This window comes from Nesoenas mayeri, assembly GCF_963082525.1.
Source record: "Nesoenas mayeri genome assembly, chromosome: 1".
NCBI classification, from domain to species: domain Eukaryota; kingdom Metazoa; phylum Chordata; class Aves; order Columbiformes; family Columbidae; genus Nesoenas; species Nesoenas mayeri.
Genome location: NC_137541.1, coordinates 183035433 through 183049696, shown reverse-complemented (window position 1 = coordinate 183049696; position 14264 = coordinate 183035433). Strand labels below are relative to the sequence as shown.

Here is a 14264-nt window from a genome sequence, read left to right as displayed (position 1 = left end):
TTTATTCCATCCTATTAGTTTGCTGGAAAAGATGAGTTTCTGGCCAAAGACTACAAGATATTCCCCCTAGCTATAAATAAGCTCAATTGTTTATCAGTTTTCTTATTTCCATGAAACATACATTTTTGTGGCACAGTACATTTAGAAAAACAAAACAAAGATCCATTTTTCCTTAGATATATTTCTTTCTTTCACAGAATTAATTACCATTCTGCATTGTATTTTCTATGGAACACTGAACTTCTGCCTAAAAAGTGGAAAAGAGGGAGTCAGGCATACACCTCACAGCAGGATTGCCCTTGATCCTGAGCTGGGCTAACAGTCACAGCAGGAAGAAAGAAGCAGCAGCACACAAGAGAAGGTGAGGTGTAATCATCAGACCACCAATGGTAATATAGAATGAGTCCTATAACCAAATTCCATAATGGGAATCCTATTTAAAAAGTGATTCCTAATGGAGGCAGGAACTATAGGAGTTCCATCATCAAGACTGGTGCAAGGTAGCTGGATGCTCATAAATCTGCAAGATGCCCATCCAGAGTGCAATGGAGAGGGAGAAGACCTGTTTCTGTAGAGAAAATACCAAGGGAAATAATCTCCATAAGGAGCTCCCTGCAGTTTCCCTTTTTGACCTTCTGCTGAGATTCGCACTGTGAGAGTGATAGGATCAATAAAATCAGACTCCTCTCTGAAAACTAATCAAGGACATGTCACAACTGTGCAAAAAGAAACTGCACTGAAATCAATAGAAACCACTGTGGAACAATGAAGAAAAAAAAAAAAGAAAATGTGGCAGAACAAACAAAATGTAAAAACCAAAAATGTTTTATACTAAACTATGTAACTCAGAAAGAAGCTTATCAGAAAGCATTTTTTATACCCTAGTAAATCCCTTAAGACAAGAAGGATAAACCACAGGCCAAATAAACCACATAGCAGTTTGTGATGAGCTCAGTCATGTTTTCTGTAATATTAAATTACATGTTTCATTTAGTATATAAATCATTCATACAAAATACATGAAAGACAAACAAATGGCACTACCATCTTACCTCATTGTGAGAGGTTTGTCCACTTGTATTCCAAACGATTATATCATTCTGCAAAAACAACAACAACACATTTCAGTAACCATATTAATGAGATACCACAACAGGATATTTTACTCATGATGCTCACTGAAACAATTGATTTTCATGAATAATATATACTTTCATTGCTAGTGGAACACCATTTAAAAAAACCACCACAGATTTGTCAAATATTTTTTTTGTTTCAATCCTTAGTGATAACTGCATGTATAAGAATTTAATGTTTGTTGGTTCAAATGTAGTATCCAATTTTGTCTCATGCATTTTGTTATTAAGCTATCATCAAAAGTCTAATACACAAATATCATTTTTTTTTAAATACAGATTTGAAGAGAGAAATATTCCATAAGCAATTTATTTTATAATTGCAATATAAGCTACCTTTTGTTGCCATTTCTTCTATAGTTAAATTTGAAACATATAAGTCACAGTAATAAATATGAAATACAATCATTAATTCTGCATTAATCATAACTCAGTCAGCAGAAACAAAACTATCATGAGTAAAAACAAACTATAATTCAATTGTAAATAATTTCCTTAGGGCCATTTTTTTAAATCAATAAAACATGGAAACGAAAATAAAAACACAGCACCTGGAACACTTGGTCCCAACAGTCACAGAGCTTTTGAAAAGTCAGCAAGATGTGACGGAAGATTACACACCCATTTTGATTCATAACCTTTCTTGGCTACTTTTCAAGCATTAAAAAAAGAAAATCCTTCAGCTTTAGACATCTTTCATGATATTACCTCAATCACTGTATTACTTAGAATAAAGAGAAAGAAAACTTACTGATCTGATCCCAGCCAGTTCTACCTGGGGACTCCCACACTTGAGCACTCCTGTGCTCAGGGACTATGTTCTTGTGACAGACCTGGTAGTTCTGCCTATGTTACAGGTTTAATCTTTCTCACAACATGCAGGTCGCTAGTCAGAATTTTGAATTTATGCTGAATTGAACTAATTTAGTAACACACGTAATAACACAAGTGCTTACTGTACTACACAGAGTGTAACATGATTAAAAACTTGCTCTTGCAAGATGTGTTTCCATTTCACAGAACATGTCAGGTGCTTTCACCTACACAACACAGTCCAGATCAGGCCCTCTGCAAGAGTTAAGGGAGATTTATTTCTTATTTTTAAAAGACTCTTGAAAGTGAATTAGCAGTGTCCTTGTTAAACACTTCAGCAAAATACAAAGAGCACAGATATTTTGGTACTGAATTAACCTTATCTGTTAATCTCAGCAACGTAGTAAGAACTGTTTCAAATCAAGTGTTGCAATCCCAATGTACAACAATATAACAAAAGAGATTATGCAACTTTTTTTTTTTAATTTGAAATTTTAAAGAAGAAAACAAAGACAAAATTAAGACTAACAAAGTCACAACGATATCATAGGACTATTTGAGAGTAATGATGATTTTATGTAAGAATATCTGAAAGCATCAAGACAAAACAGATTTAATCTATATCTGGATAAGACACACCATATTAAGATACTATCAATATATACAGAACATTATGCAATTTTGTTCTCAGAATCATCTTGCAAGAGCAGTCACAAAAATCCCTATGCAAACAATTTCAGAAGTAATAACCTAGGCACCAAAAATTTTAATCAGATTTTTTCATAGTTCTTGATTTCGGAGTCATTGTAATGTACACAAAACTTTAAATGCTTGTGAAACTTTAAAACTATTGTTTCAACCTATATACAGTGTGTTTGTAATATTAAATACATTAAAATTACTGCTGTTAACAATGACTTCGCAGCTTAGGTAACTACAAGAGCATTCAGGGTGACAGGGAAGAAGAATCAAGTGCTTCATTTTATTGAAGATCTAACTTTGAAGTGATTTATTTTTTCCAAGGGAAGGCAACTGCTGCAACTACTATAGTGTTTATTGGAAGAAAAGACTTATTAATTTCAATATATTATTTTTTTTTCCTGAGAGATAGGTCTTAACTTCAATTTACAATCCAAACCTTGAGAATCATGCTAAGGGGATAAAAAAAGAAAACAAAACCAAAAAACCAACCACAAACCAAGGGGCTTAAACCCACTATTGTTTCCACACACAATTTGACAGAATACAATGATCCATTCAGTGCATCCAGACAGCCCCATACCTGACTCAATGACCATTTTTCACCCTGTTCACAAGTTCTCCCTTCAGGCTTTGCTTTCTCCATAATGAACTCTCTCCTTCTCTGAAATTCTAGGTCCTCTTCAGCATTTTCTCTCTGTAAGATAAATAACTCCTTAGACGGTCTTATTTTGTATAACGGTGGTATTTTTTACAAATATTGTGATGAAAAGTGAACCAAGAAATAAGCAGATACTATATACTTTCATTGCCAGTGCTAACAGGTAGATAATGTAAATCTAAACAAAATACACCATAAAAAATACAAGTGCACCAGTCAGGATACAGATCAGATAACAAGCAGCATCTATCACACTGTAAAACTTCAAATCATACTTTATGTACTCGCTGCAACTATAGTGATAGTGCTCTGGGAAAGCACTCACTTTTAGTTTACAAAATATTTTGGGGTTATCATTAATGAATGTACTGTTTTCCTACACCAGAATAGGGAGACAGGGTGTGGGATGGTGGACGAGTGTACATGGCTGCACTATGAACCGGCATATATGAAAGCCGCACATGGGGGGCAGGGCAAGGAGGGGAAACTATGATGAAAAATTGACAAAGCCAGAAAAATATTATGTATATGCATATAAAAAATGAAAACAATTACATAAAAATGTTAAAGAATAACTAGTTTTGTCCTCCAGCCTAATACATTTTTCTCTTCCCTGCCTGGTAGATTAATAATTGACTAAATTGTTGGCTCATTTCCTGCCTTTTCCCCCCAAATATTTTGTAATGATACACTCATTAACATACCTGACCAAGGGAAGACATCTCCATCTGCATTTCACTGCTATGTATAAAGATAAACAAATACAAATATGTAATTCATTGTGTAGAAACTTGAATATGATTAATCTAACAATGCATTATTTTTATCTAAAAAAGGTAGATAAACACACTTTACTGTAGACTCTTGAAATTCTAAAGCTGTTGCTGGTTCCATGGGATACAGATTCACATCACTGCGCTCAGATATATCCATGCTTAATCTGCAAGGTTTGAAATAAAAACATTGCACTGGGGTATAGCTTTGGTAACCATTCTGTTCAGTATTTGATTTCAAATCAATAGATAAATTTAAATACTTTTATAATCATGGTATATACCTGTTATCTCTTAATAACCTCCTGCTGCTTCACTATCCCAAATACTATCACAAATCTCAATACAAAGCAAAATGTCACCCTGAGCAATGGCTCATATCAAAACAAAAGGACTTGTTTACTTCCAACAACCAGAAGACTCTACATTGTCCATATCCAACTGCTAGCACCCTATGTTCAAATAAAAGCCACAACCCTGGCTTGATATTCAAATTTAATTTAAAGTGGATGAAAATAAAGTGGCGCAAGGATAAATTCACACAACAGACAACGGTCTGAAAGAAAGCAGTCAATATAGGAAAGGGAATACAGGAATTTGAAGCAAACATCTGAAAAATACTGAAAAAGGTCAAGTCTGAAACTCTGCAAAACATGAGGACAGCAGTTACTGGACAAGTGTTTTAAGAGGTTAATAGTCATACCTGTTAGTGACAATGGTTCCAATTGATCTGCTCTACCCTGAACTCCAGTCAGTGCATGCCAAGTATCTCAGCATCACCTACTGTTTCAGCCCCTACAGTGGTTTCTCCTTCTAACTCCTAAACAAACTTAAGTGTGAGATAAGGATAATTCTGGCTACAGTTAGTAACTTCAACTAGGTTATCCTGACAAGCTGACTGGAGTTATACTGATGCACAAAAGAAACCTCTTTGGGGAAAGTTAAAATTTTTGACATGCTCTAGGTTTAAGTTGTTAATAAATGCACACAAAGGCTTTGTGCCTCTTAAACTAAGGAACAATTGGACCATTTAAATACCTCTGGGGATCTGGATAAAGACATAAAACTATTCAGTGTGAAAAATCAAATTTTCTCACACTGCTTTATATAATGCACATATACAGTAAACTGCCATGTAACCCAGTACTTATAAAAGAAAGAATGAGGAACTCATGGCCCAAAAGATTAAAACTCTATAGTATCATTTGGCAAGTATTAGGCACCCAGGTGTATCTTGCTGGGTAAATCTGGATGTTAACATAAAGGACACATACACTGAAAAGCCTATATAGCACTCAGTAAATTAAAAATAAATAATCATATTTTAAGGTTAGAAAAAGAAAGTGCAACTACAAAAAAAACCCAACAACATGTAAAAAAAAAAGTAGAAAAATAGACATACATGACATGATCAGCCATTTTGATCAGCTGTATTTCAAATTTGCTACAGTGTTACCAATGAAAGCACATCTGAATATGCTAGGAGAAACAGTCTAATTTTATGTATTTTACTGCCATTTTACATTTAATAAGAAAAACTAAATATATAGGAAATATTGGGGCAACATTTGAAAAGTAAAATTATAAGGGTAACAACTAAATTTTTTTTTATTGACACTTTTTTCCAAACCAGACTTCTTCCTTTTTCAATCACAACACTTCTCTCACAAAATAATAAGCTTCATATGAGGTGCAGAAGCAATGCTACACTACCTTGCAGAAATCACAGGAACTAAAAAGCTTTCTTAATGTGTATGACTTCTTATCAAGCAAGAATACTTCTAATTCAAGTATTTAGTATACGATTAAAGAATTCAAGTATTCTCTATGTGACTCAAAATAAAGCTAGATAAATTTTCTCTCTACAGGAGTGAGTTTCTACCCTTAAAAGTAGAAAGGTCCGCTAGGTGAAAAAGCAGTACCAAAATAGACATTTAAACTGAATAACAGCCATGGTGAACTGGTAAAGGGAAGAAGAAACAAGGATACTTTAGGCTGGAAGCAACAAGGAGGTTTCCAGTCTTCAGAGAAATTAAGCTCTAAACCAGCTACCTCAGAGAAGTAATGAAGAAAAACTAGTTACCTAGTTTTGAAATTAATTTCTGAAGGTGATTATGCTAAGAAAAGCAATAACAAGCATCTGGACAGAACCACCTACACCACTCTTGTCAGTCCTTTTCAGTAGGACAAGCATTTATTTTCTTTTAAATACTTAGTTTATTCGCAGATTCAGTCATTCCACCTGACTTTAGCCACTTATAACAGGGACCTAAAGCCTTGCTTTCTGTAGTCAGAGGAAATCTAAGTAAATTTCTCTAGGTGCCTCCTTCTCCTTTTGATTTCAGAGGGAGACTACAGAAATGCCATCACTAAAAAGAACTCCAAAGTCATTCACAAAAATTTTAAATACATTACATTAACCTATAAGCTACTGTAAGCGTACCTGTTGGGATCTTGTAATAAATCCACTGCTTCTCTTAGTTGTTCTATCATTTCTATATCAAGAGTTTGTTCTTCTGATAAATTTAATCTGTAACAGAAAAAAGAGGTATTCAAAAAAAGAGGCACAACAGCAACTATCAAAAATAGTCTGAATTTCAGTTTGTGAGCTGTATCTTCCAACTGGAACACAAATACTATAGAGGAGACAAACCAGTCTCTGTGCACATTACTGTGTGCTGAATTTATTAAAAATATCTCCAGCACTTTGTCCTTAACGAAGCGCCCTAACCTAATACACACATAAACAAATGTCCTGAACTAAAATTTGTAGCACTTAATTAAACAGACTGAATTCTAAAAATGAAAATTTATTTACCCATATTTGATTCTTTATTAACTGCACTCATCACATGTATTGTTTTAACATAAGTACTAAATACGATGATACTTTAATGGATCAGGATGCTTTATTTTGCTTTTCAACATTTGTAATTCTTTTTGGAGTTTAGAAACACAATTGTCTGATAGTTCTACCAATAAAGCTCTTTCAGAAAGTACTTATTCTTCTCTTCCTTCAATTTTTGTTTTAAATCACATAAGGCTCCACTGTTCTGCTTAGTGACAACTTCACAGTACACTGTCATGCTAAATCCCATTTTCTTAGACACTCTCCTCAGCAACTGACGTTCACTTGCTCTGCTCTTGAATTAATCTCTATGAATTAATGATTGCTTCAAGGTTAAAATTATGACAAGAGAAGAAAAAAGATAAAGGGATTCCTTTCCAATTAGATTACATTTTTTAAAATGTACATTAAATCTTACAAGTTCTGATAAAATCCTTTTTTTACAATGCCATTAACAGACTGAAGATCAAAAACTTAGTTTAAAAGCTTGCATTCTACATAGGTAAAAAATATTACAGCATTATTGCTTCATATAAATTAATTAGGTGTAATATGACATCTACTCTATTTGGCAATAATGTGTAAAACACTGAGCACACACAAAGTGTGCTTCTGTCATGCCTCCAAGCCTACAAAATTATTAACTGATAAGGAAATGTCAGTTCTGATCAATCTAATGAAATCATACAGCTAATTACTTAAAGATACATAAAAAATACTTACATTTCGTCTGTTTGCCATTGTGTGTCCTCTTCTATTCTCAATAACTCATCACACTCTGCTGCTCTGCTCTGTAAGCAAAGTGATATTGAGAACTGAACTTCGCAATTAAGTAGGTAGATAAATTTTGCTTTCAGACTCTGCACTGACCTAATTTATGTAACAGTTCTGGTGGCTAGTCGAAGCAATGCAATCCTTCTGCTCCACTCCTCACTCTACCCCATTTTAAGATACTGATTCCAAATCTTCTACTCACTGTTCAGCTTTTATTGAGGTCAACAGCCCTTACCTTCCTTTAACTGTGGAAAGGAAGTCAAGCAGCATGAGAATTCTTTAATCTACGTCCCAGATTTCATTCGTGCCTTTCTGGTGTATGCAAACGTGTTTCAATTAAGCACAACCCTAACTCTCCTTCTACTGGCTCTTTTCCTACAGCCAGATTTGTTTACAAAGCAAGGAAATTCCAAATATGCAAACAGTAGCAATTATGTACTTCACCCATAATTATCAACAGGATTCCTTTTTGACAATTTTAACAGCCAGTAATAAATTTTTTTAAAACAAATCAGAACAAAAAGTGCATATCAGTCAGCTGGTTATTTTGGGTTCAATGTAGACATATTGAGCCCCCCATCCTACCTGTAACTATGTGCTGTAACATCCTACCTGTAACTATGAAGTACTACTTATCAGAAAAGATGACTCTTTTATGCTTCTATTTGGTGCTGTGTAATTTTCTCTTTTATCTCAGATAGGCAGGAACACTGAGGTAGTTCAGCTGCCAGTAAATACAGCAGCTCTCTGAATGGATGTGCTTTTGTACTAGTAGAGAAACAACAGGCTTGCCCTGTTATGTGTCATGTGTCTGGCACAATCGCATCACCCTGTACCAACAGATGCTGTCCAGCTCTGCCAGATGTGCCACTGAAGAGTGCACTGGCTTCTCTAACATTCCCAAAAGATCGCCCATTCCCCAGCAGAACTAATAAAGCCATTCTTTTCCTCCTTACAGGAATGAAGTATGTTGATTTTCCCCGTGAGAAGGGCACATTTTCTACAACCAAAAAAACCCAGCATTTTTTCTAGAAGGTGATCTGTATTCTGAGGGCATAATTATATAGATAAATAAAGGCACATAAATTACTAACATTTGAAAAATTACAAAATCTTCCAACCCTAAGCTCCTCTTTTGCACTGCAAGTTGTACTGATTTTACATATGGTTTGGTTAATCAGAATCTCAATTTTAGAAGACACCCACTATCCCAAATGGCGTTCTAGTACATGACTAAATGTAAACCACAAAACGTAACAGACTCAGAAATCCACACAAGAAGGCAAATGCCTCACATTCAAAATATTCAGAATAAAATGGATGTACTACCTGTCCAAATCACCAACTGCTGATATCAACTGCCATAATGTTAAGAAGATATCAAAATTTTAAATTTTTAAACTGCTTACTCTGGCACTATTCTTATACTGAAAAATCAATACATTAACCTATATTTTACTGAACCAGTGCCTGAAACACATTATTTTGGATAATATTATCTTATTATGATAGAGGACATTCCCAAGGGAACCGTCTTCACATTGTATAGTACTGAAAAACGTGATGATGAAGTGAGAAGAATGAGGAAAGGAAATACAAAGTATATACACAACATAATGTATGGTCAGCTTCAGATGTGTCTACTCCTTTGTCAGGGGAGGATCAAAGCATTCTATTCCCTTTTATCTAGTTCCTTCACCTCACGTGGGCATTAGCTGAAAATTTGTTTGCGGCAAACCTATGATCATTTAGTAACATTTTAACTATCTAAAAATACTACTAATATTTTAACTATCAAAAAAAACCCCAAACCCTCTATTTTTTTTTAGTATAAAAGTCACAAAAGAACAAGCCAATATAAGATAACTTGTAGTATCCTACGTTTCCAGCAACTTCAAATAACTCTTCCTAATTATCAACATTACTGAATTCACATTTTTATTTGTAAATAACAAGAAATAATAAGCAACATGTATTTAGTATATAAATAGTTTTCTGATAACTACATGTCTTTATTAACTATGAAAGGGAAAAGTTTATTTCTTTTTTTTCCCCTTTGTTTTTAAATGCTAGTCCTCTGTGGCTACCACCACAGAGATTCTGCAAGTAGCTGAACATTTTAAAGATCTTTGCTGCTACAAAAACCAGAATGATTGCTCAAATAAAGAGATCTTTTGCAGAACCAGAAGTCTGCTTCCAAGAAGCTGAAGGGCCACATCATCTCTTTTCACTATTACTTCCCAGCATATTTTTTCCTATAATGGATGGAAGATGGAAGTGATACAGTGCTTCTTTCCATCCCTTAACAATCTCCACGGATGGAGAAAATTAGTCTAAAAATAGCCATACTAGATAATCTCTTCCAGCCTATAAATGGAGACATCACGTCCACAGGAACGTTACAAAATACTACTACTATTTCTTAAGTATCTTTGCATTACAAAGGCTCTTGAAAAAGTATCCATCAAATTAATTTCCATAGAAAAAAACCCACTTGCTCAAAACTTCTCCAGAATCTTTTAAAAACTCCTCAGTCTACCTAACTACATTTAGTTCATACATTCATCAGGTAGTTTTTGCTATATAATAATACAAGTGAATTACATGAGCTACCACACAACAGTGATCACTAATGACTCATAGTATCTTTCTATGGATTCCATTGCAGCTATTTCAGACACTTATATCTAGACATATTCCACTAAACATAATGCCACAAATAGGAAAAAAAAGAAAAAGTAAATGGGGAAATTACAACTTAGACAAAAGGCACAACAGAACAATTTCTAAAAGGTCATTCATTGTGAAAAACAGTTTCAAAAGGAAGCACATTCGGCAGTTCCCCAACTAGAAGCCACATGCCAGGAAGATGCTCTGTGACTAATAAGCAAGTGCTCATTAACCATGACAGAAAGACAAGAGTAATACTTTCAAATGGATTTAGCAACTACCTACGACATGTGTAAGCAGCAATCTAGAGCACGAGCGTTTAGTAATGAATGTCTTAAGGAAATTAAAATGGCATCCGGACCTTTCCATGCAAAAAAGGCTGATAGGTATCATTTCCAAGTTTCGTATTGTGGATAACCTGTGTTTTCTTGCATATTTCATTATATACACACACATATGCTTTATTATACACACAAACATACACACAATTACTCAAATGCACTCTCCTATCACTTATAGCATGTAAAAAGTACATAGGAGAGTCAGTGTACACTCCCAAAATCCAAGAAAGGAAGTTGCCAAATCTTGTAAGAGGCAGGTTCCTAGAATAATAAACTGTATTTTAAATATGATCTATTGTCTTTAAAGATCTCTCCATTTCCACTATAATTTTAAAACATTCAAGAAAATATATTTCAATACTGTAACATTATTTCATAACTTTAGCCATCACATATAACTCTGAAATATCTTCTTGCATTTTCCTAATGTAACGAATGCCAAAATTTCTCAACTCAAAACAGAAAGCAAATAGTACAGAACATATATGCCACATTTTCTTGAAGGCTTATACATAGTTAAAGGATAACTCTCATATATACTAGAAAAAGAGTTATGGGTAAACTGACCTCCTAGATTACTTATAATCACTTTAAACCTACCTGTTTATGTTTGCCTTCTGTATTTTTTATGACAATGAATAACACCTGTGGTCTCTTATTCACTAAAACGTCATCAGTTTGTTATTCCTGCTTGCTCTATGCTTACAAAAGCAGTGAAGATATTTCCCCCCATTTAAAATTGTCGCAAAACTTGCCTTAATGTAACTCATAAACTCCGTAGTAAGAGTATCTGATTCATCAAACTGGTTTCCTGTTTCTCTTGACTTATCATTGACAATCAAGTGTGAAGATCCCTGATGGAATTCCACTAATAAAAACAATTTAAAAAAAGATAGAAGAATGATTTCTGGTTCACCTCAACATTTGTTACTCAATACAATTTAACTGTATTAAATTAAGAGAGCTCAAAAACAAGCAAAGTTTAAATGTAAAGCATGTTAAAAACCTCAAGCAAATTAAGACTTTCACTTTCTAAGGAGTGATGCCAATTAATTTCAAAGTTGGTATAAATCAATACCTTCGGCTCCTACAGTCACAAATCAGAAGCACGAGAACAAGCATTGAATGAGTCAGTTTTGAACTACACCAACTACGTCTTGCCAGTTCCAGCACAAGAATACAGTTGGACAGCCAGAGTATTTCAGGACATTCAGATGTCTCAGTCAATGACATAGTATAACAACTCTAAAGTTGCATTAAACTGCAACACAGTAGGTAGCATGTAATGCTGTTACTATCTCAGTATTCTACTAAACTCTGATCAGTATTTCAATTGATGTTCATTTAATCTAGTACATAACACTAGGGAAAGGCTGATCTTCTATTGATGTGGTTTCCATATGCAACTCACTGAGTTCATCCTGTGATTTACCATTAGTATTTGCAGACTTTGGAGAAACATTGTTTATCAATATATAGATATAATTTAGAAAAATGTAAGTTACTTTAATAAAATTTAGATAAAATTACACCTCTCAAAATCTGAAGAGATTTATTTATTTCCAGGGGACACGCTGACTTCAAGTAATAAAGCTTTATATGTTCAGTAAGTCCAACTGTAGAAATAGACTCTGCTTTTACGTAAGACTGATGCTTGTTGGGTTGTGACTTTTGCAAATTTAATTTACTCTTATACACAGAATTATTGACAGAATTTTCCTGTGTTTAACTTCCACTTTTTTTAGATTCCAACCTTTTCTTGAGTTAGCATGGCGACCTGGATCTTCCTTTACAACCTGATCTTCTTCCATGATATCTGACATTGGAACATTAAAGCTGATAGTATCTTCATCAGATGGCTAAGAAAAATAACAGAAACACTTGTTTCAGCTCCAACCAAGACTGATAAAAATGTATGCATTATGAATAATGCTCACTAAAGAGCAGCAAACTAATTTGGGAGATGATACTAGCGCATATAATGTGCCCAAATCCTGCTATAGGAAGTTGTAGTCATGCTGAATACATCCTCACAACAGGCTTGCCAAGCACCACCATTCGTTCGCTGTCTACTCCTATCTTCCTCCCTGCACCAGTCCTCCCGCTGCAGTGACACTGCTGCACTGTGCTGCTCCCTGTGTGCATTTCAGGGACAGCTGAAAATAGCAGCTCCTTGTAACCAAAGTACGTAAGAAACCTGAGCCTCACACCATAATCCTCTTTAATTTCCCTTCAAGACTCTTTTTTCTCCTGCATTACCATATAGATTCTTAATTTAATGTCTATAGCAAGCAAGATGAGCTTTGTACACTGTGGCAGTATGTTTTATGAGATTGAGTGGTAGAGCCAAAAACCAGCAAATAACTCTCAAATACACCAGGTTTTCTTCATTGGCTTAAAAGATCATCCATTTTTTCAGCTGTATTAGCTGGTACACTAAACCACATTACCTTTATCTCCAAGCTTATCCTGTCTATGACTTTACAGACAGTGGCTACACAAACAGGTGCTGACACACTGGCCTCTCTCCTTCTGTCCCATGCTCCTAGAGCTCTGCTATTCTGTAAGACTGGCAGCAACTTGCTCACAGTGGGACCTGCTCACATTCTACCCTGAGGTGAACTACAGCAATAACTAGTAGGCCTTAGATACTGTTCACTACAGTATTTTCCTGGAGAAAACGGCTGCTCACAGCTTGGATGGGCATACATGTCACAGGGTAAAGAACTGGCTGGATGGCTGGGCCCAAAGAGTTGTGGTGAATGGAGTAAAATCCAGTTGGTGGCCAGTAACAAGTGGTGTTCCCCAGGGCTCAGTACTGGGGCCAGTTCTATTTAATCTCTCTATCAATTATCTGTACAAGGGGACCGAGCACACCCTCCATAAGTTTACAGATGACACCAGCTTGGGTGGAAGTGTTGATATGCTTGAGGGTAGAAAGGCCATACAGAGGGATCTGGACCAGCTGGATCATTGGGCTGAGGCCAATTGCATGAGGTTTAACAAGGTCAAGTGCCAGGTCCTGCACTTGGGTCACGACAACTCCAGGCAGCACTAGAGGCTCGAGGAAGAGTAGCTGGAAAGCTGCCTGGCAGAAAGGGATCTGGGGGTCTTGATTGACAGCCGGCTGAACGTGAACCAGCAGCGTGCCCAGATGACCAAAAAGACCAAGCGCATCCTGGCTTGTGTCAGGAATAGTGTGGCCAGCAGGACTAGAGAAGTGATTGTGCCCCTGTACTTGGCACTGGTGAGGCCCCACCTTGAATCCCGTGTTCAGTTTTGGGCCCCTCACTACAAGAAAGACATTGAAGTGCTGTAGAGAGTGCAGAGAAGGGCAACGAAGCTGGTGAGGGACCTGGAGCACAAGTCTTGTGAGGAGCAGCTCTGGGAACTGGGGCTGTTTAGCCTGGAGAAAAGGAGGCTGAGGGGAGACCTGATCACTGTCTACAACTACCTGGAAGGAGGTTGTAGCATGGAGGGTGTTGGTCTCTTGTCCCAAATAGCAAGTGACAGGACAAGAGGAAATGGCCTCAAGTTGCACCAGGGGAG

General features: G+C 35.7%; 1 protein-coding gene across 4 annotated transcripts in view; it reads right to left on the bottom strand.

Annotated features, from left to right (window-relative positions):
• The window catches only part of LRCH1 (leucine rich repeats and calponin homology domain containing 1), a gene marked incomplete at its 3' end in the record, with an annotated part of 126191 nt that overhangs the window by 33827 nt on the left and 78100 nt on the right, over window positions 1-14264 (bottom strand). For 3 of the 4 annotated variants that reach the window (XM_080358950.1, XM_080358948.1, XM_080358951.1), the window contains exons 8-15: window positions 12469-12574; window positions 11471-11583; window positions 7654-7721; window positions 6526-6612; window positions 4160-4249; window positions 4014-4050; window positions 3232-3345; window positions 1053-1100 (exon numbers count right to left, since the gene is read on the bottom strand). In XM_080358950.1, the coding sequence (XP_080215076.1) occupies window positions 1053-1100; window positions 3232-3345; window positions 4014-4050; window positions 4160-4249; window positions 6526-6612; window positions 7654-7721; window positions 11471-11583; window positions 12469-12574 (663 nt within the window). The remainder of the gene's footprint in view (window positions 1-1052; window positions 1101-3231; window positions 3346-4013; window positions 4051-4159; window positions 4250-6525; window positions 6613-7653; window positions 7722-11470; window positions 11584-12468; window positions 12575-14264) is intronic. The other variant, XM_080358949.1, reaches the window with a different exon arrangement.